Source organism: Megalops cyprinoides, chromosome 17 (genome assembly GCF_013368585.1).
Source record: "Megalops cyprinoides isolate fMegCyp1 chromosome 17, fMegCyp1.pri, whole genome shotgun sequence".
Classification (NCBI taxonomy): Eukaryota; Metazoa; Chordata; class Actinopteri; order Elopiformes; family Megalopidae; genus Megalops; species Megalops cyprinoides.
This window is the reverse complement of record NC_050599.1, coordinates 16,375,564-16,398,560: the sequence shown is the minus strand read 5'-3', so window position 1 is coordinate 16,398,560 and position 22,997 is coordinate 16,375,564. Positions and strand designations below refer to the sequence as shown.

At 47.7% G+C, this 22,997-nt stretch overlaps 1 protein-coding gene across 2 annotated transcripts in view; it reads left to right on the top strand.

Annotated features, from left to right (window-relative positions):
* cep85l (centrosomal protein 85, like) overlaps positions 1–20,961 on the top strand; it is a 62,856-nt gene extending 41,895 nt beyond the window's left edge. For both annotated transcript variants that reach the window (XM_036549461.1, XM_036549460.1), the window contains exons 4-13: positions 7,785–7,870; positions 10,953–11,070; positions 11,374–11,559; positions 12,264–12,416; positions 12,983–13,137; positions 14,297–14,414; positions 14,571–14,621; positions 14,875–14,982; positions 17,576–17,756; positions 19,916–20,961. In XM_036549461.1, the coding sequence (XP_036405354.1) occupies positions 7,785–7,870; positions 10,953–11,070; positions 11,374–11,559; positions 12,264–12,416; positions 12,983–13,137; positions 14,297–14,414; positions 14,571–14,621; positions 14,875–14,982; positions 17,576–17,756; positions 19,916–20,079 (1,320 nt within the window). In that variant the 3' untranslated portion in view covers positions 20,080–20,961. The remainder of the gene's footprint in view (positions 1–7,784; positions 7,871–10,952; positions 11,071–11,373; positions 11,560–12,263; positions 12,417–12,982; positions 13,138–14,296; positions 14,415–14,570; positions 14,622–14,874; positions 14,983–17,575; positions 17,757–19,915) is intronic.
* The last annotated feature ends 2,036 nt before the right edge of the window (positions 20,962–22,997 follow it).

The following is a 22,997-nucleotide window of genomic DNA, read 5'->3' as shown; positions in this document are numbered from 1 at the left end:
CAGTTTGTGCGGTGACGGCTGGGGACAGGCTCGATGACGGCGGCAGCGGCTGTTCCAAGAGGATTAAGGTGCGCACACAGTCACCCCGGGGGGTGTCAGGGTTTAGGAATGAGAGACTCCTCCCTCACGTCACCGGCAGCCACACGTCACTGTCACTCCGCCCAGCCGCACGAGGCCGTGGATTACAGAGATCCACAGGGGTTTGGGGTCCTCGTTTTTGGGTGACACATTTTAGATGACTCACCGTCGCGCTGACGCGGTTTCAGACCCCTGACAGGCTGCGGGTGTTCTGTTTGCTTTTACACTCCGCGCTCTGATATTAGAAGTGGCTTTTTTTCCCCCCTCTACGTGGAAAGGCACTAAAAACAGCGGCGATGCCTGTGAGGGTAGATCTGAGAAGCGGCCAGCGTATCAGTAGCGTGTTTCGAGGGGGGGAGAGTCAGGCGGCTCTGGACAACCTGTTGAAACCCGGGGGGGGGTGTCTGGAGGGCCGCAAGAGGAGGCGGGGGCTCTGATAAAGTTCTAGGAACCGGGCGTCAGATTAGCTGTGTCGCGTGACGACTCCGGCGAGAGGCACGGGGACGCGGGGACAGCCCCCCCCTCCACACAAGGGGACGAGTTCACCCTCCCTTTGTGCAATAAATCGCCATGCGACAGGAACATCCCGCCGAGGTGGGAGCGGTTAGCCTGGATAACAGCCAGACGTCGCTTAGAGTCAGACCTGGTCGGCTTCACATCAGCGGCTGACAATGAGCCAGGGTGGTCTCCATGGTAACTTACAGCAGCTCGTCAAACTTTTTCCCTAGGGCTTTGTTGTTAACTGTTTATATGGGGGAAAATGGTAATTACACGTTGTAGATCCATCTTGGTAATTGTTATGCAATATTAATATTAGGAAAGAACAAACATATATTGTCAGCTGGTAGGCCCAAATGTTAACAGAAGGTTCCGTTTCAGCATGGCTACATTGGCATGACCCTACTACAAACCTACTGAATGAACAAAGTGATGAGTCCCGGAATCCTGCCTTGCTGTTAAAATCATTAATGAAGCCGTTAAAGCAAGCTTTGTGCAGCGGTGTTGCATGATGGGATGGAGAAGGTCTCATAACCCAAAGGTTGCAGGTTCAGCTCCCTGATGGGGCACTGCTGTTGTACCCTCAGGAAAGGTACTTGGCCCAAAATTACCTTGGCACCAATCAGACTGTATATACATATATTATTAAAAATTTCTAAGGGATATAAATCTTTCTGGAAAGCATTGTCTGTTAAACAACTATGTATATGTAAGCAACATGAAGTTTATTTTCAACTGTATTTTCAACTAGCTATAACACAGCTCTTGCACCCTTAAAGGCACTTTTATCTGCAGACACTGCTAACATGCCTGGTTCTCATAGCATACTTGTAGCCTTTTTACAAGTAGTGTCAAAGTGTTAAGTTGTTTGCCACAATGCTAAAACTGCATGTTGTGCCTGTGTTAATCCTACATTGGGAGGTTACAGAAGAGTGGAGCTCCACATGGTGTTAACAGGCTGGGGTTGAGGCCGTAACCCTAGTGTTGTTTTAAGCTGAGCTAACCATGGCTGCACTAACAAGCACCTTTAACAAAAAAGACTAGCAGGCTTATCCTTCAAACATCCGATCCCAGAACAGACACGGTCCACCAATAAGACGCCATTTCAGGGGATTAAAGACAGCCCCCCATAAAGAATGCCTTCGGCTATTTATACACTGGCATATAGGCTACACGCACAGAGAGATGATGGAGTCTGTCGCCAGGGGGTCGTATGTGAGTGTGGTCAGCTGTCTGTGTGCCACAGTGTCCTGAGTGTTTAAACTGTAGCCCTGTCTCTAAGCATTTTTGCCGAACAACAGCCCTGTCTCTCAGTGTGTTAGCCAAACAACAGCCATGTTGCTATTCTTTTTGGCCAAAAGACGGCCCCGTCGGAAAGCATTTCAGCAGAACGTGATGGATGGGACTTCCTTTCAGCAGCCATTTGAGGGCATTTTTTTTTTGGAAAACTTCAGGGGAGCATAGCAAGAGTCCAAGGATGAACTGAGAGAGGCAGCTGATGTAACTGCCATTCTGCAGTGTGGTCAGTGCAGCTTTTGGGCTGGATGATATGGCATTACTGGCATCACTGCTGCTAACGCTGTTCAAACACCCAGCCTCAGTACACCTCCTAAAATATTGGCCAATCATCCAGCAGTCTCAAGCAGCACACGTTCTCATTGGGCAATGCTCATTTCAATCTCCACCATGCCAATACATGTAATGATAAATTCTCTAGTGATACTATCTTTTTTAGTATTTCTCTTTCAACTGGAATGCCAAGATGGACTTTAGCCCACTAATTGATATGTTTTTTTAGAGCTTCCTTTATTTATAGAGACACAGTGACACTGAAGGTCCAGATTGTCATGAGATTGTGTTTTGCCATCACTATTTTTATCGTCCTGATATCGGTTTCTCTTGCGCTTGTTTGTTAATATACCATTTGACCGGCTTATGGCTCCATCTGTGAGTCATTTTATTAATGCCTCTTGAAATATGCTGTCTGTGCTCCAGCAAATCCCGGCACTTTAAATAACAGCGGCTCTCAGCGCTCTTTACATTACTGCGACGGGCTGTGCTTGAGGAGACGCTCTTCTGGTCCCACGCTGCTGCACCCCACCCCGCGCGCCTCCCGCTCTCCGCCGAGCCCGCCCGCAAACCCGCTCCTCGGCTTTCCGCTTGAGAGCCCGCTGCTCTGGAGAAGGGCTTTTTTTAATGTCCTCGTTCACAGTCGCTCTGCTTCCAGAAGCTGCGGCTTCGTCCACGGCGCTTCACTCTCTGTGGGGCATCCGTTTTTTTCGAAGCATGCTGGTCAAGGAGCAGGACTTGTAACCGAAAGGTTGCCGGTTCAGTTCCCCACAGCTGCTGTACCCTTGAGCAAGGTACTTAACCCAGAATTGCCTCAGTAAATATCCAGCTGTATAAAAGGATGACATTGTCAAAACATGTAATTTGATGTAAGTCGCTCTGGATAAGAGCGTCTGCTAAATGCCAGTAATGTAATGTAATGTAATGTATGATCTCAGAGGAGGGCCGGGTGGCAGCTGCTGAGGAATGACAGCTATGCCCCCCCAACGACTCACCTCGGTCAGTCCCTCCCAGGCCTACAGCCCCCCGTCTGGGTGGCGACAGCAGGGCACTCTCCCTCCCTGGGGGTGCAGAGCGGTTTGGGGGGGTTGAGGGCGCATTGTTAGGGATCAGGCAGGTGTATCAGCTGTTGCCCATTGTTATCTGTTCCATCCAGTCTGCAGCTATGAGCAGGGTTTGTTTTCATGCATGTGGGGTCCTCAGCTGGTCTCCCAGCATTGGTTCTAGATATGGCTGAATGCAGCTAAGCAAGCAGAGGGTTAAAAGTATTACAGACCAGGGCCCTGCAGGCAGTAGCTTGTTTTTAGGACTAAACTCTCTTTAGCTGACGAATAAATGAGTCTTCTTACCAGACTCGGGTGTGGGGGCGGAGCCACCAAGCTCAAATCGGATTGTTTGTTTAGTTGTTTTTTTTTTTATATAATAGATCTTTTTTCTGGTTTTTCCCAAGACTTAGTGTGGCTAAAGAATATCTCATCAATCAGATGTTGATCAGAGGGGTTGATGCATTGATAGTAATCTCTTCTCTATTGTCTGTCTGGCTAGTCAGAAGGACACCCGCTATTATCTTAAAACGGGCATTGCATGTCTTTATTTGGTATAAGAAGTACAACTTTTGTATGGCGGGAAGTTTCCTAACTGCAAGGACAGATGAAAGAAAGACAATGCTTGGCAGAAATAGCAGTTGCTATTAAAGTGTCTGGTTGGCAGTGTTTATTTAAAAAGTTACATTTATGTAGCCGTCCAGCTAACTAGTTAGTTTACAGTAGCAGTGCTTTTGACAGGTCGCTTCTCGTGAAACCGAAATCACAGCTTGAGCTCAGCTAGTGAGCTAAACCCACGCTAGTTAGCTAGCTTGGTAAGTTTGCATTAACTTTCTTCCATTTATCAGATGTTCTTACCCAGAGTAGCTTATAAAGCAAAGGTACAGTGTACAGCATATTATATAAGTAAATTAATGCAAGGTTATCTCTACGGTGAGTGTCAGATGAGTGTGGTGCTCTGAATATAGCTGCCCAGCTAGCTAAATCAGCCAATTCTAGCTGTTCTGACCTCATGCAGCACAAGGTCTGTGGTTCCCCTCCGTCTTCAGCCAATGACACCGCTTCAGCCTCACCTGCTTAGAAATACCCATACCCCACCTCTTCCATAGCCTTTCACAGGGGAACATATTTGCTGACATGTAGGCCCTTATCCCTTACCGTTTTCCTATTAGCTTGCTTACACTGTGAATGACCTGATTAAAAGTGCAAGATGATCACAGGTAAATGTGTCACAGGCACATGTATGGTTGGGTACCTGGAGTAGAGTATTAGCAATGAAGACTCAATATAATAGTATACTGTTGGTGTATACAATAGTGTATATGTACTGTAGTAACTATAGCAGTCTGCTCCATTGTCATTAATTCAATAAATCGGTGTATCACCCTGGCCACAGTGAAATAAATACAATTATAATCTGTATCACTGAGTTATAAACACTTCAGTAGAGGTTGAACAGTGTTGAAAATGTTGACTTTCTCGTGGCCAGTGTAAAGTGTGTCAGTAGTACTGGGCCTTGAGTGTTGTCAGGGCGGATGAGCTGTAAATGTGAATCTCTAGCAGGAGTGACCCTGTTAGGGGAGCAGGTTCTCCCCAGGCTCAGAGGACTGCTCCCTCTGTCCCCGGACCACGAGTGTGACCGGGTCCCCAAGCGCTCGACCGCTATCCGCATTCACAGCAATGTCACACAGAAAAAGAAGCTGGACTGCTTCCACAGCAACCCCCCCCCCGTCCCAAAATTAGCCGGCGGTGGGAGGCCGCTGCGAACGTGACTTCCGCTCGCTCGGTGGATTTTTCCTGCGCTTAAAAGGCAGTGGTGTTTTCAGCGGTGCCCCCAGGGGAGCGCAGCCATTCTGCCGCTGCACCTCCACTCAGGGAGCGCTGGCAGGCTGCTCACTTCCACATGTGCACTGTGGACCTTTCTGCAGGACTCCAGAACAGATAGGATTCACAGTGACACTCCATACATACAGGCGCACACACACACACACACACACACAGGCACAGAGGCACTCATATGCACACAATGTATTCACCCACACGTACTCAAACACACGTAGGCATGTGTACATATACACACACAAACAGACACGGACACACACACACAAACGTACATATACACACATACATGCACACACAGGCACTCATGCACACAATGTATTCACCCACACTCATACTCAAACACACATAGGCATGTGTACAGACACACACAAACACGCACAGACACACACACTCTCATACACAAGCATACATACACACAGACAGGCATGGGCTTGTTCACACATAGGTTTACATCTGTTTGTTGATCAGGGGCACGAGGACCCTTAGATGCCTCGCGTGTTGTTGTCAGTCAGGGTTAATCGGCCCTTCTGAAAGACGGAAATCTCCTCATGCCGGAAGAGGTGCGCCAATCCGGCCCTGCGCAGCCCTAGCCAAGGAGCAGAGCAGAGGCTATCCCCGTGCCTGCTACACGGTGACCCCGCGACCCCAGCTCTGACGTCACACAGCGCCGAGAAGAAGCTTTTTCCACGCCGCTGACGTAATGGGACCCGTGAGGGAGCGCCAGAACCGCAGCGGGTCGGCGGGGGTCAGGGCCCCTCCGCCCCGCCGGGCCGGGACAGACCGGGATACACAGCTGCAATGGAAACTTCCACACGCCTGTTTGTTGTCCCTGCTGGAGTTCCCCCAATACCGGGGATTTTATTTACTCTTTACGAGGATGCTTTGTTTTTCGATTGGCTCGTCTCCGCTGCGGTCAGTGTGAGCTGAGGTCTCCGCTACCGAAGACCACCGGAGGGGTTGTTTATTTCTCTTTCGTTATCAGTTAGGGGTTGTTGTTGTTATTTTTATGGTCTCTCCTGCGGTCAGTGTGGGTGCTGTGCGGACCCCCAGCACAGCGGCTGTCCGGTGTGAAGTCACGCTGGAGTCAGGGATGTTGTGGGACCACCTGGTTCCTATCATCAGTCCCGCAAGCCTGAGCTATTCAACACCGTGTTTTTCAAGAGGCTGCAGTGTGTGGCTGATATATGGGGCATTAATAGGGAGGTATTTTTAGCCTGGCCATGGGACAACTTGGACACAAGCAGTGGAAAAACCATCCCACTATTTTAAAGGGCCAATTAAAAAAAATAGGGCTGTGCATATTTGATAAGAAAACAACAATGAAGAGATGTATGTATTTATGTACATTGGTTATGTGCCTGTCGTCCTACAGAGAAGACGAGAGTCTTCAGGGAGCATAACATATCCCGCTAAGACAGAAACATGATCCTTTTGTGGTTGAAGAGAAGCTTCTCATTATTGGCATCTGAAATACATACCAAACAAATTTCTGCTTTCTAAAATTTGGTTTCCATGTAATAGTTTGCCGTGATGTAGCTCCCTTTGAACAATGGGTTGTTTTAAACTGTTGCGACAGAATTAGCACGGTACCACAGTTAGCATGAATCGAGGCCCACAGTATTTTAGATATGTTTAGCGCAATCCGTATGTGATTGTGCAGTAGCACCTACTGACTCACTGACAGCTGCTGAATGCAGAGGCATGGACAGATGTAGTCTTCCTATGGAAGGGGGACATGACTTCATGCATGAGCCCATAATGCGATCCTTTCAGCAGCTTATAAATCCGTGCAGCACGGGTACCCTGACAGCTCCTCACTGGGGAACTGCGTATGTGCCATTTGGCACCTTTCACTTGTTATGTTATATGAGATTAGTCACTGAGGGTCTGCTATTTAAAAATGTACACATCTTACTCTCGCTCACCAGCAAGCTTTTGTGCACATCGTAGAGAAGTGTGTGTGTGTGTGTGTGTGTGTGTGTGTATGTTTCCTTACTTACTTCGTATTTGCATGACTGAATAGCTGCGATCTACAAAGGAAAAGTATGAAACATACAGAAGACGTTACACCACAGCTAAATATAGCCAACTAGTATCTTTCTGAACACAACAGTGCCACAATAACAGAGTTAATCAGTGCAATAATACCTTGTAAGTATAAGTGCAGGAAGACCTATGCTTTGCTGGAAAGTGGATTGAAACATTAGGGGAAAGCCATTTTTACATAGCCTTTGTGTAGGTTTGAGCATACTTAGAATGAGCAGTCCTAACAAGGAGGCAATATATCTGCAGCATAAGGGAACGAAGCAGCCCTCTCTACTTATTTGGTGTTTGGCTTCCTGCCGAACGGATGCTCTGAGAGGAACTGGATATTTCTCCCACATTTTTTAAAATCATAAATACTCTGGGAAGCTTGAAGTGGCAGCCCTGTTTAGGGAGACACAGAGTGTTTATCTTTGGGAGTTCATCACCGAGAGGACTCAGTATGAGAGTGTTCCTTATTCTTTTTTCTGTAACTACAAGGTATATTACTGTTTTTGCTGTGTATGAAGTGTTTTAGTAGTTTAATTATTATTACCATTTTTGATAGTGATGTCTATATCTCTGTCTATCCAATTATAGACAAATAAGTCATTTTAATTAATTCAGTTAATTAAATAATTCATTAAATTATGAATCAAGTTATATCACAGGGATATATAAAAAAATCTATAGTGATATTTTTCATTGATGAATTTTTGTCTTCTTCTACAGACACTAGGTGGCGCTCCCCTTCCCGTGAACACCCTGGTGAAGATCAAAGAGGGCCTCCTGAGACAAAGAGAGCTGGAGATTGACAGGTGAGAAGCTTCATCTCAGATGAAGATCTCAGTGGGCTGTATTCGCCACGCTCAGTTTGGCTTTGCTGTGAAATTCACAAAGACTAGAGGTTGTATCCTGGCTGGCTCGTCAAAATAACGGGGGCTACTGATGTACTCTCACAGTTTTACAGGTACAGCCAAAATACACATAAATTTAAGTACCAGTCATGCCTGAAGGTAGTTAGAGTGAAATGTGGTTACAAATATTTTGATCCAGTGACCTGTTTACTGAGTGAGTAATGACACTGAATCCTGTGGGCCCATAAAAATGTCATTTCAGTTGAGTGAAAGCACAGAGGATAAAACAGAAGGAAAAAAAACAATATACAGTTGTATAATTTTGAGAATGTTCGTTCGGTACGAATGGTGCTGAATTAACAGCAAGGTCTAAGAGCTCTGGCTCTGCCTCAGTCTGCTGTGCCCGACCTGCCAGGGAGTAGACGAGGCTGCGACAGTGACATCAGTATTGCGCTCGAGAGGAAATGTGAGTCGTGACGGCAGCAGTGACCTTGACAGGGAGAAATTACAGAGGCACGTCGTGACACGCTTCCAGGGGCCTCTGGTTTCCGTCAGCCGCTGACAGGAGTCCGGTGTCAGGGTGACGGCGCGGCACCGTTCGGCCGCTCCGGCGGGACCCGGGTCTCCCGCAGCTCACCGGTGGCACTGAACCCGGAGACACGCTGCAGACACGAAGCAGCCCGAGACACTGCCAGACCGGCGAGGAATTAACATGGAAGCCCTGGCAGTATTTAAGCAGGGCTGATGGGTATAACAGGCAAATCAATCCCACTGCATTTACTGTGCAGTTAGTGGCGTTGAATTTCATAAGGAATGAGACGAAATACATTAGTCATGATCTTAAGCGTTAACCGCACAGATCTAAATTTGATTTTCATACCTTTTTGAGAGTAAGTGTCAATATTTTAAAGTTCCACTTGCAGAAATCAGGAAAACTGTGGTAGAAACATTTCTTCCTTGAGTTTAAAACTGCACATTTCTCCCATCGAGATTGATGTTTTTGGCTGTTGTATCTTTCCAAATGGCTAAAATGTCAGGATTGACAGAAGTTGGCATGATTTTGGGACTTGGTAGAGACGTTAAAGATCATTTAAAAATATTCAAATAATTCCACACTTTTACCACAAGAGGGAGTGCTAACTTGAGCGTGCATTGGTTGCAAGTCACTGTTTGCTGTGTTACATTCATGAAATCCCTTTTTTTTACGGCAAGTCATACCGCCGATACCTTCAGATATCACAGTGTCTAATAACTGTTGGCTCTCGTCCCAACCCTGGAATAAACCGTCCTTGGCTTGTTCCTCCCAACACGTGTTGATTCACTCCTCTCCGTTCGCGAGGAGATGACCAAGCAGACAGCTGCAGGTACAAACCAGGAGAGTGTAAATACGACACGTTCACTTTTCCACCGCGGCGCTGGACAGGACAAACATCGGCAAGATGAATTATCTGGAGAGAGGATCTCCTGTCATGCAGTCTTGATTACTATGCTTCCCTGGCATCCCTCGGCCGCAGCGGGACAGCGGCGGCGTGTGGCACCGCCTCCTCTGAAGTGCGCCGAGCTGAAATATCCCAGAACCCCGCTCGCCGCGCACTGTAAACACCGCCGCGTTTAAGGGAGACGGCATCTTATTTACCCCTCGGTTTGCTATTCCTAACACAGTAGAGAGTGGAGACGAATTAGCTTAAGTGTCCTGTGTTTACAGTCCAGCGCTGCCCAGCCGTGTATGGAAGTGTGGCACAGAGCTAGATATTTACAGGAGCCATGCTGTGCGGAGCAGCGGTCACAGAGCTGGACACTGGGCCTGAGGATAGGGACGCTGCTTTTACAATCCGGTCAGTATTGTGCTTTTTCCTGCATATTTGACAAGTACAGTTAGAGTTATGGAATCACCCTCTCCTGGATGAAGACTTTAAAACGGTTTTAGGAGGAGCCACCTCTGACTGCAGAAGCCATTTCTTCAGCCTTTCAGAAAGTGGAAGTAAAATGTATGTTTGGCTTCTCGTCGTGGTCCATCTGCCAGTTTTTCAGAAAGGGAAAATCAGGTGCATTCTAATGTGTCGTCATGAAACAAACCTGAAATTAAACTAGCACTGAGGTTGTACACTTAGCATAGACCCAGAAAGCGTATGTTTAAAGTTACGCTTAATTTGTTTATTTTGGGCATCCTGTGTAGGTTAGCTAAATGTCTATCAATCAGCACACCACAATCCCTTTACTTGAATAAACAGAGCAGTGGTCCCTATTTAGCTGTGCAATGTTAGTTGCTGTTCAATACTTTACACACTTTACACGTGGAAGTGGTTTAATTCCATTTGTAAATATCTGTTACACAGTTCCTTTGGCAGTTCTGAGACTGTGGAGACATTAGTGCTGTTGGGCTTTAGGTGGACTGTTTTACCTTTGAGTAAGATACGTTTCCTCAAGTGATCCTGTGAAAATCCAGCTGTCTGAATGGTCTACAAAATGCATTATATGTATCTATTGCACCGCATTGTCCAGAAGTTATCTTCTAGAGCTCAGAAGTGGTAGAGTACAAATGGCTAGAAAAGGTCCCTCTTATGTACAGTCGATGCTGACTTCAGTCTACACTCCCACCTGAATGACTCAGTGACTTCCATCTGGGTGCCCAGCTGTGGCACAGATAATCAGGGTTTCCCTAAAGACCACGGGGGAGGAGCCGCATCCTGCTAGAAGGAGCTCAGCATACAGAAATAACTCCTTACTCAGCCCACAGACCTGACAGCACAACAAAGTCTAGAATGTGCTCATGTATTACTTGGTGGAAATGATACGGTCCAGTCCCATATTACTGCAGTGAAAAGCTATTGAAAGACTGACTCACTCCTGCCCAAGTCCAAACATTGTTGCAGTGAGACAAATCTACTGTGGTGTACAACTCGGGGTGCATACAGGGGTCAAAAGCATAAAAAATGAAGGTGATCATCAGTATCGTTTATTACGACCTAAGAGTACACACAGATGTGGAAGACTGGATGGTCCGATGTTAATGGCTGAAGGCATTTTGTTCTTTGTGTCACAGGCAAAAGCAGCAGATCTTGCAGCTCCACGCCAGAATCAGGGAGAATGAGCTGAGAGCGCAGCAAGTCCTCCAGGGCCACAGGGGTCGCTGTGAGGACACCTACCTACTCCCTGCTAAGGTACAGTCTGCACTGTTAGTCTGTGCTTTACTGCCGTCTGCCAGTACTAACACTGAAACACTGAACCCACAGATGCCTCATGCTGGTTACACAAGTACAAAAAAGCACCTGCTTTCACATGATCTTAGCATCTGGCCTATTACTTTAATAATACCCAGGTAATGCCTATGTATATTTTCATAAAAATATAGGAAAAAGTGAAACAAATTAGACTGAGTATTAAAACAAGATATGATCTAGTGTATACACACTAATCTCAGTATAGCGTAGCCTTCTAACTTGACTATATTCCCTGTATGACAGGAGTCTCCATACAACAGCCCAGGGTCAGTGAGCCAGCTGTCCGACAGGGCCATTCCTCTGTGCTGTGAGAATGGAGAGCTTGGCCGCAAACTAGCAGCCGCTGAGCTGGAGGTCATCCATCTAAACGAGTTCCTCAAACAGAACACCCAGAAGTACACCGAGGACATCAAGAAGCTGGAGGAGAAGGTAGGCTATCCTTAACCACCCCCCCACATTAACCCGCCCCTTCCAGTACCACCCTACGGTCTGATACTCCTCCTCACAGTACAGTACCAGTCAAAAGTTTGAGATAATGGCAGACATGCATTTAGTGACATTTCGACCTAAAGGCTAATGCTTAAATGCTTGAAATTAGTTTCTTAGACAAGTATGAATAGTGAAGTTGATGCCTATGCATGAATTTCTTTCCAAAAGAAATTTTAAATTGAAAAAATAATTTTGGTTACTTTGAAGAATCGAAAATACAAGATTGATTTGTCTAACACTTTTTGGTCACTGCATAATTCCATTTGTATCATTTCATAATTTAATGTCTTTACTGTTATTCTAAAATGTGGAAACCAGTAAAAATACAGAATAAACCATTCTATGAGTGACTGGTACTGTACATACTGTACTGTACCTTTAACCTTTAAAACTGAGTAGCTGTCTACACATAGTGCTTACAATATAATTTAATGGAAAAATTGCCTGCTCAGTATAAACCCCCTCAGTATATCACATACAGCTCTATTAGCGTCAGTATCCCCGCTGTAACGCAGCTCCCGTTGAATGGCCGCTCGGCCCCGTGTTAGAGGTTTGTAAGAGCTGCTCTCTGCGGAGGAAGCCGGACCCCGGCGGCCGTCGCTGATGGAGCGGAGGCTGAGGTCCGTTTCTCTCTCCCCGCGCAGATGAAGACGCGTGACCGCTACATCAGCAGCCTGAAGAAGAAGTGCCAGCGTGAGAGCGAGCAGTGCCAGGAGAAGCAGCAGCGCGTGGAGACGCTGGAGAAGTACCTGGCCGACCTGCCCTCGCTGGACGAGGTCCAGAGCCAGGCCCAGCAGGTAAGCGGCTCGCCCGGGCTGACGCGTCAGTGAGAGCAGTCTCTTCCCTGCATTCTTCATGTGCCCAGCTAGCAGTGCTCTGTTGTGTTGCCCTCCAGCAAGGTACTTATCCCCAATTTGCCTCAGTAAATATCCAGCTGTTTAAATGGATAAGATGTAAGCTGTTTAAGCCATTCTGGATGAGTGCGTCCGCTAAGCAAATGTAAAGTGTAATATAAAACAGATCGTTTAATTAACATGAATCAGTTTTACTGCCCCGGTGCCAGTGAAAATGGGCAGATAGTTTTATCTAGCCTATGAGAAATTTACTGTGGGCACATGTAAATAGCACCTTAATACAAATTCATCATAATCTACAATTGCTAGACTGATTTGATTATTGGGGACTCAGTATGGTCTGATTGAGGTTTGCTACAATGTAAATTCATGGTGCAATGCATTATACGACCACCAGAGGGCAGTACGAGTTAAGGTTATTTTCTGTCGGAACAGCGGCTTGCATTTTCTCTGGTGGAGGGTGTGTTTCCTCACGTGTTGGTGTGTCCGTGTGGTGCTCTGTGTGTTAGCTGGAGGAGGTCCAGGGGAAGGCCCAGGCGCTTCAGGAGAAGGTGGCCCAGCTGGAGCAGAGTCTGGCGGAGAGCAATACCCTGCTCCAGGAGAAGGAGGCTATCATTGCGAGCCAGGCCAAGAGGGAGAAGGAGCTGGTGGCAACAGTGCAGAGGTACTGAAGGCTGCACCCTGCCCATGGGCCTGTGCTTACTCTCTCTGGGTGTCCTGTATCTGTCTCTCTCTCTGTCTTTCATTCTCTTTCTCTGTCTTTCCTCCTCTCACTCTGGCCCTTTCCCTCTCTCTCTCCCTCTCTCTCTCTCTCTGTCTCTCTCTCTCTCTCTCTCTCTCTCTCTCTGCATCTCTCCCTGTGTCTGTATTTTTTTCTGTCTTTCCTCCTCTCACTCTGGTCGTTTCTCTCTCCCTCTCTCTCGTATCTCTTACTACCTGTATCTTTCTGTCTGTCCCTGTCTCACTCTGGCCTCTTTGTCTTACTGCCCCTGAATCTGTCTGGATCTCTCTCTTTCTTTGTCTCTGGCACACTCTCTCTCTCTCTCTCTCTCTGTATTTCTGCCTATTCCTCTATCTCTCTGTATCCTCTTCTATCTCTGATGTAAGAGTGCTCGCAGCACTGTAACACTGTGTTCTCTGTGTTTGAGTGTTGTAAAAACAGCATTTTTGTGTTGTTACTCTGCTTCCTGTGTTTTGCTGTTGTAAAGCTCCCTTCTCTCTCTTTTGTAGTGTTGTAACACAGTGATCTCTGTTACAGTGCTGGGAAACTATTCTTTCTGTTATGCTGCCTTTTCAGGGACACAGGGTTATATCCTCACTCTCTCTGTATTAGAGTGTTGTAACACTGCATTATTTGTGTTACAGTGCAATAACACTGTGCTCTCTTGGCTAGAATTATACTAGAATTATCTAGTAGAATTACCTGTGTTCCAGTGCTGTAGCACTGCATTATTTGTGTTCTGGTGTTGTAGCGCTGTGTTATTTATCAGTGTTTCTCAATCCTACTCCTGGAGGCCCACTGTCCTGCATATCTTCTATCTATCCTTGCTCCAGACGCACCTGATTGAAATTAGTGTGCATGCTCTTGATCAAATCAGGTGTGCTCAGCGAATCAAAAGTGCCACTGATGAGGTCAGTCAGGTAGGTAGAGCAGGGAAAGTTGGAAAACATGTGGAGCAGGGGGCCCCCAGGAGCAGGATGGAGAACCAGTGATTTATCACGTTGTTGTAAGTAATGCTGCAGCGTTTATGACAGCATCGTAGGGCTGCATTGTTTATTACGGTGTTGTAACGCTGTGTGTTGTGACTCTGCGCTCCCCCCAGCCTGCAGGAGAAGGTGGAGAAGTGCCTCGAGGACGGAGTGCGGCTGCCCATGCTGGACCTGAAGCAGCTGGAGAGAGAGAACGGCCGGCTGCAGGAGCAGCACACGCACGGCTGCCAGGTACAGCCCCCGGCCCGCTCCCCTCCCGCACCCGCACCGCCCCAGCCCACTCCCCTCTCGCACCCGCACCGCCCCAGCCCGCTCCCCTCCCGCACCCGCACCGCCCCGGCCCGCTCGCAACACGTTAATGATTCACACTTCTGCTGTTTTTCCCAGCTGATAGACAATCAGAAGAAGCAGATTGAAAAACTCACTCTGGAATTAACGGTAAGAAGCTCATTTTTCAAGAGGCTTAAAGAAATTTAAGCACTTTTTTTTTTTTTCCCTCAGCCATTGGAAGTTGTATTCACTGGTGTGATTGGCACCTGCGAGCTGTGAATGTGGCAAATGTAAAATAGGAGTGGTCATAGCGCAGAGCGAGGATGGAGAGGCTAACGCAGCTCCTCTCTCTCTCTCTGTCTCTCTCTCTCTCCCCCTCTCTCTCCCCCTCTCCCTCTCCCTCTCCCTCTCCCTCCCTCAGGCTGCAGAGAAGAGACTGCTGAAGGAGAAGAGTGTCTCTCAGGACCTGCGTGAGCGGCTGCAGGAGAAAGACCAGCACCTGGAGACCCTCTCCAAAACCCTCCAGGAGGTAGAGTGCCTCTGTAGAGTCCGTCTCGCAGGCAGCTAAGAGCAGCTCCGTGTCCCCAAACGTCCCTCTCCTGTCCCGCGTCCCGTCTTTCAGAGACCAGCGCCCCCGTAATTTGAGACGCAGTCAGGCGGTCGCGTTTGCGTCGTTTTATTTTCGGTGGCCCTCTTCTTTTATTTTTTTTTTTTTGGAAATAATGATGAAGTCATGAATAACCCAATTCCCCCGGCGCTGCACTCCGGCGGCTCGGCTCTCGGTTGCAAATGAAAGGTCTCATTTCTCAAGGTGAAGGCCGACACAGACTAAGCGCTCCGAATCGGCGCACGTTAAGACGGCTCCGTCGCGGGGAGGCGGGAGATTTGCCACAGCTGAGCCGTAGATTATCTCCCTGACAGGAACACAAGAGGCAATTATCAGCGGGAAAATTCACCCCCCCCCCCGCTTCCAGCCAGGGGAAGGTCACTCATTAGTAAGGAGGGGAGCCGAAGCCCCGCCCCCCATCCCTGAAGGGTTTCGTGATCGTCGGCGCTGAGAGTGAGGTGGGGGCGAGAGGAGCGTTTCTGGCCATGCTCAATGGCGCCGTTTCTACCGTATTGGCGCTGTGACCCCGCTTGCCCCAGCCGTGGCTGAAAGGGGTTGATAACCACGGTGCCTGTAACCCCCCGAATATGTATTGTCAGGCCAGCCATTCCCCCCATTACTGCGGTGAAGCTATAGGCTTCATTACCCAGACGAGGAAGCATTTCGCTGTCTGAATCAGCTGTGCCTCATAAGACCACGTGTCCTGTAACAGGATCTCCATCAGACACATGTGGAGAGGTCATTGCCTGACCCTATGCTTCTGTTAAAGCACTAGGAAAGCCTTCCATCACCTTGATCTCTGCCTAACCGCTAACCTTGACCTCTGCCTAGATGCTAATCTCTGCCTGACTGATAACCTTGATCTCTACCTAACCGATAACCTTACTTTCCGCCACCTGATAACCTCGATCCCTGCCTACCCGATAATCTTGATGTCTGCTTTACTGATAAACTTGATCTCTGTCTGAACGATAACCTTGATCTCTGCCTGACTGATGACCTTGATCTCTGTCTGACTGATGACCTTACCTTATAACTTTGACCTCTAACTTATCACCTTGCTCAGTGGCATATTGGAACGTGTTTTATTGGGAATGAGTCTGTGTGGAGTAATTGGAAGGCGTCTGGCCTTAAGACCATAAGACTATTTGTTGATGGTGAAGTGCCTGTGCCCTTGGGCAGAATAGCCAGCTGTAGAAATGGGTGATTTATAAGAAGCAAATCACCCTGCAAATAAATAATGTGTAAAGAAGTCGACCAAATCAGGCAGCCAGCCTAACAAATGGAGATGGGGAAGTGCTGTTAAACCATGTAGGGAAGAGGAGACACACAAACACACACGCACGCACACACACACACCTACAGACACATACACAGATACCTGCTTATACACACACAGAAACACACCTTCAGGCAAGCACACAGATACACACCTACAGACACATGCACACACACACACACACACGCACGCACACACCTACAGACACATACACAGATACCTGCTTATACACACACAGGAACACACCTTCAGGCAACCACACAGATACACACCTACAGACACATACACACACACAAACACACACACGCACACACACCTACAGACACATACACAGATACCTGCTTATACACACACAGGAACACACCTTCAGGCAACCACACAGATACACACCTACAGACACATACACACACACAAACACACACACGCACACACACACACCTACAGACACATACACAGATACCTGCTTATACACACACAGAAACACACCTTCAGGCAAGCACACAGATACACACCTTCAGACACATGCGCGCGCACACACACAGACACACACGCACACACACAGGTACAGACACACATATAGATACAGAAATATACACGTGCACATATATAAAATATCAACACAAATACATGAACACACATTCTGACTCACAGACAAACACACACGCAGACACACACACTTGCTTACTTACTTACTTACAGGCACACACATCTACACACTCACAGACACACACAAATGCATATGCACAGACTCCTGCAGAGACACATAACCTCTTGGCTTTGCCATCTGCAGACCCTGTAAGGTCACGCTGTTTCATTTAAAAATGATGTGCACCTTAGAGCTTTAATGGATAAATCCATTTTAATACAGAGATAATGGCTTGGTGTTCCTGCCAAGTTAAATACAGAAAGCTTTTTACACAAAGTGCAGCAAAATGGGTCCTTGTTACTGGTAATGGGAGATTCTACAAAAAAAAAAAAACAAAAGTCATAGTTGTAGCAGATGCACAGTGGCAGTAACAAGGGAATTTTGCAGAGAATTTCAGATTCCTCTCCCCCTGTCCTTTGCGGCACGGTGCCGGTCTAATCAATGCATCTGTATCGTTCCCTGGGGATGTCATGTGGGGGGTTGCACAGCGCGTGTTATGGGTAATGCTGTCTGTACAGAACTCGGTGGCGGTGCTCAAAAGAAGGTCTCTGAGCGTGTGTGTGTGTGTGTGTCCCGTTCCTTGGCCACAGAACCAAAGACGGGTGGAGGAGGGGGTGGTGGCGCCGGGTCCCGGCAGCCCCGCGGTGGAGGTGGCGCCACTGCTGAAGGAGATGTCCCTGTGCCTGCTGGACCTGAAGGCCCTCTGCAGCATCCTCACCCAGAGGGCGCAGGGCAAGGAGCCCAACCTGGCCCTGCTGCTGGGCATCAAGTGTGAGTGACACCGCCCTCACCTGTCTGCGCGCACACATACACACGCGCACGCACACACACACACACACGCGCACACACACACATACACACACACACACGCACACATACACACGCGCACGCACACACACGCACGCACACATACACACACACACACACACGCACACATACACACGCGCACGCACACACACACGCACACACGCACACACACGCACACACACACATACACACACACACACGCACGCACACACGCACGAACGCACACACACACACACACACACACACACACGCACACACACATGCACACGCGCGCACATGCACACACACACACACATACGTGGCTGCACACATGCCACTATACCTACACACCTGTCTACACACACACACACACACACACACACACACACACACCTGACCGCACACACATCGCAATACCTACACACCTGTCTGCACACACACACACACACACACACACACACACACACACACACACACACACACACACACACACACACCTACCTGACTGCACACATGCCACAATACCTACACACCTGTGTGTACACACACACATACCTGGCCACACACATGCCACAATACCTACACACCTGTCTGTACACACACACCTGACCGCACACATACACACACACGTGACTGCACACATGCCACTATACCTACACACCTGTCTACACACACACACACACACGCCTGACCGCACACACACCGCAATACCTACACACCTGTCTATACAGACACACACCTGACCATACACATGCCACAACACCTACACACCTGTCTGTACACATGGCACAAGGGGCCTCTTTTGGCGTTTCCCCCCACACACGGTTTAGCTAGCTATATTTATTGACCTGTCTGCTGTATGTAGGGCACAATTGTAGCACTGAGGTAAGGAGCAGGTCTCGTAACCTGAAGGTTGTTGATTTAGTTCCCGGGAAAGACAGTATGTTTCAGCATATGCTGAAACTGAAATTGCGTCAGTAAATGCACGGCATGTAGAAATTCATGATATGGAAGATATGTGTGTCACTTTCGATCATGCGAAGAAACGTGACTCTCAGGTCCTCGCTGTATTTCACTGCCTACAAATTAGATACATGAAGACTAGCATGATTGGATTTACACATCAATGACACGGCTAACCTTGAGCGGTCCAGGCACCTCTGAATCCCTTTCGGGTGCCAATAGGTTGCATCTTATTTGCATTCTTTGGCTGTTCTCGTATCTGTCTTTTCCCCAAAGAGAGCAAGAATGAGACAGGAAGTCCAGGCGCTGTCAGCTGCGGGTGTCAGCGCTGAATACATTTACTCTCCTCTCACTCAGCTCAGATAAAAGAGCTGTCAGTCTCCCTCCGCAACAGAGGCATAGATCACCCTGCTAGAAGCGTCCCCACCGAGCAGTCGGGCTGCAGCCTGGACCCGCATTACCATTAAGCTGGGGAAGGACAGTCGCACACCTGCCCGAACCTGCCAAACGCACCTGTCATTTATTCCAGACTTCATCCGGGGAAAGAACCACACCGCAGTCATTCCACATTTTGTGCCCGGGTATTTTAGGGGTGGAACCTCACAAATGAAATCATTCATGAGTTATAAGCAGTGTTGCGGCGGGCGGCAATGTAGCATAGTGGTAAGGAGCAGGGCTCATAACTGAAAGGTTGCCGGTTCGATACCCCGCTGGGGCACTGCTGTTGTACCCTTGGGCAAGGCACTTAACCCAGAATTGCCATATTGTAAAATATGCAGCTGTATAAATGGGTAACGTGTAAAAAGTCGCTCTGCATAAGAGCTAAAGTTTGTTGTCCAGGGAATACTTTTACTTGAAAGTGGGGCGTTACATAGATAGCCCTCACAGCTGTGTATGGTGACAGGTCAATACTGACAAATTCGGGTCTCCTGTCTCAGTTCCACTTCCTTCTCAGTGATTTGGTCCTGATAAGCTGGGAGCCTCCTATAATGAAGTGTTTAAGTCAAGCTGCCAGCCTTGCCCTAATGACATGTGACATGCTACCTCCGTGGTGTTCCCTCTGTGTAAACACTGCTGATGTACCCTACTGGGGGCTGTGCTCACTGGGAATGGCTGTTCGCTGAATTGAAAACGGCAGCGGGTTCTTCTCTCGATCCTGACGATCTCCTCTCCCCCGACAGCGATGAGCTGCTCCGGCGAGGAGAACGAGAGGCCGCCCTTGGAGGACGGACTGCGTGCGAAGCTCTCGGAGGTGCGGCAGCTGAGAAAGGACGTGGACGACCTGCGGACTGTCATCTCCGACCGCTACGCGCAGGACATGGGGGACAGCTGCATCACGCAGTGACGCGCCCGTCGCGACGGGGGGGGGACCTGCCGCCCTCCGGCACTAGCCACGCCCCTCCGCTCTGGAATCTCGCTACAAAGCTAGTCCTTGCGTAGGGGGCAGGGCAACCGGGGGCGGGGCCGTGTTTTTAAAGAAGGGAACGAGAGAGAGAGAGAGAGAGGGAAGCGGCACAGACTGTGCAGAAAGGCAGAAGGCTTCTCTCAGAACTCTCTCCAACTACTGAATGTAGGACCAAGCTGTGAATCCAGTTTACAGGGAAGAGTGCTCCTATTTCTGACTGTCAGTGTTAATGCCTTCTTCCCCCAGCGGGTGTTTTAAAGATAATCTTCAGTGTGTGAGTGTGTGTCCGTTCTCTCCCGCGGATCTGTTCAGACAAAATTTGCCAGAATGGATGGATATTTATTTAAGCCTTTGGAAGTCCTCCCTGCTCGCCCTGACAGAGGCGTGTCAGACTCCGCCCCCCGGCTGTGACAGGTTCTCTGGGGAGTCTGTGACCCCTCCTCCTCTGCCCTCATTGGCCTCTGATAAACTGGCTCTCAGTGCTGCTTTTTCAAGTGCCTCATGATTTTACACGTTTGCTGTCCTGCTTTCCTACCCCATCGTTTGCAGAACCCCTCGTTCTCTCTCAGTAACTGTCAGGGTTTGAACCCAAAGATGCAAGGTAGCTCACTCTCTCTCTCTCTCTCTCTGCGCAATCCACTGAGTGACCGTCGCAGGTCGACATCACCAGGTGGTACATCTCTTCCCAGCAGGACGACGACCGCAAGGAAATGTGGCTGCTGGTCTGTCCCTTCAACGCCTGTCATTTCAACATTTCAGGTTCAGCGGTAGTCGTATTCTTGCCTCTTTTTTACAGTGTGTGTTTGCGTATGTGTGCGTGTGTGCGCGCATTGTTCTCAGGAGTAAACTTTGGTTGTGTGGACAATCCAGTCTAGTCTAATGCAGAATAATCCAGTCTAGTCTGATGCAGAATAATCCAGTCAGTACACCTTTAAAAGGAGGTTCTGCCTGTTTCCCGCCAAATAATGGCTGCATTTAACACAACTGAAGTGTGTTAGAAACAAAGTCAAGCAATATTACTGACTACTAATTGGATTGTTTGCCTCCGAGTCTGATTAATGAGAGTGGATTCTGAGTGAGAGAAGACTCAGGGGGCTTTGTGCACGATGCTCCTTGCGGTCTTTCAGGAACGCTGTTAGTCATTGAGAGGGTTTCTCGCATGCGCTGTCAGGGAAGACTCTCTCCAACTGAATGATTTCCAAAGACTGCTTTTCAATAAGAATTGATTGTTACATTTCCCCCTTTGAAACCGAGTAGCAGAGCTCCCCCGTAATTATTAGGCTCATCTTCTTTGGCAGAACTTTGGTTTCGATTCTTCGGCCCCCATCTGGTAACTGTGAAGAAAAGTCTCTATATAGAAAACTTGCTCTCCCAGAGGATCCTTTCCCAGTTTGTCTTTTAATGGGGTTTACGACTGTTCTGTTAGCGTCAAGAAGTGCAAAACGCTTCACGAGCTGCAGGCAAGGTGCAGTACTAACGCTTAACTACCACACAAGCAGAGGAATGGAGCTTAATGCCTCTACCCCAGCAGACAGGCCTGCCAGGTATACTCGCTCCTCTTTCTTCCGAAAAAAAAAAAAAAGAGTTCAGGCCATCCAACCAGCCATCTATTTATAAATGAGGTCGTTTGGGTCTCGCGTTGATGCCACCTGTGTGTGGATTCCGAAGAGGAGTGGAATGTAACTTTGGGAACGCGTTTCCAAGTGCGCCGGTCTTCCAACTGTTTCAGCAGTCCTGTGTCATAGGAACAGAACTGGACCTTATTCAGTTAAAAAGGGAAAAAACACTCAGTTTGGGCAATGACAACTTACGTGTTAACTGCAGGATGTGCTTATTCCAAGATTAAAAATATGTTTGTGTAGTTTGGATTGAAATTTAACTATCCAGCAAGTCTTATTATCCCTTTTTAATTGTTTTTTGGTTTGTTTAAAGTGGTTCAGGAAATATCTGAATAAGATGTTTCAATGAAACCAATTTTTCAAGAGCTTAAAATGTAATTTCTTTCTGTTCATTTGTATCTGTGATTGTAAAAAAAAGTCAAAAATATCCAATAGAAGAGAGTACATTCAATGTAAGAAAGCTCCAAATTATTAAATGGTCTTAGCGTTCTATCATAGGATGTAAAATGCTATGCAATGATGTTCACCAGCTCTGTACGTGTTGAAATCATCAGCCCATATGAGGATCATTGCACTTCCTCTGTGCCTTGACGAAATGGAGCCGTTTTTTTAACACAGGTCGGATCTTTCTTACAGCAAATTCACAAAGCAACAGGACTGCTTGGGAAAATGTGGACACTGTATTTGTAATAGCACAGACATATGAAGTAACCATCTTTGAATCCTCCTTTTTTCCCCCCCCAACTGGTTTAAACAGTCATCGAGCATCACTGACAAACATTGCATTGTTCTCAGACATAGCTCCATACACTTGTTACATCCACTCAGGTGAATATCAAACATTAGTAATCCCTTTGAAAACAAGAGTAAGAATGTATTAAGACAACGCTGAGCAGTGTAAGCCTATGGGAGAGGAGGGATTAGTGTTAAGTTAATGTTCTGTGGGCAAAGGGAAAGCGCGTGGTTGTCATGTCTCCGACTCCTGCAGTGCACTGTGGTCTCGCAGCCGCTGGTTGGCTTTGCTCTACTTAGAATTTTCTCACAGGTTTCTACCATTTTAAGCTTTTAGTTTTGCAGCTGGATTTTATGAATGCCAAAGGAATATTTATATACAATGTTCTAAAAAGTATTAACTGCAACTAGTATTTTTCCATTTTCAAGAGTTTCTTTTGCTTTTATTTGTACAGAAGGCAAATAAAAATATTTTTCTATATATGATTGTGCTTATTTTGTTTCCAG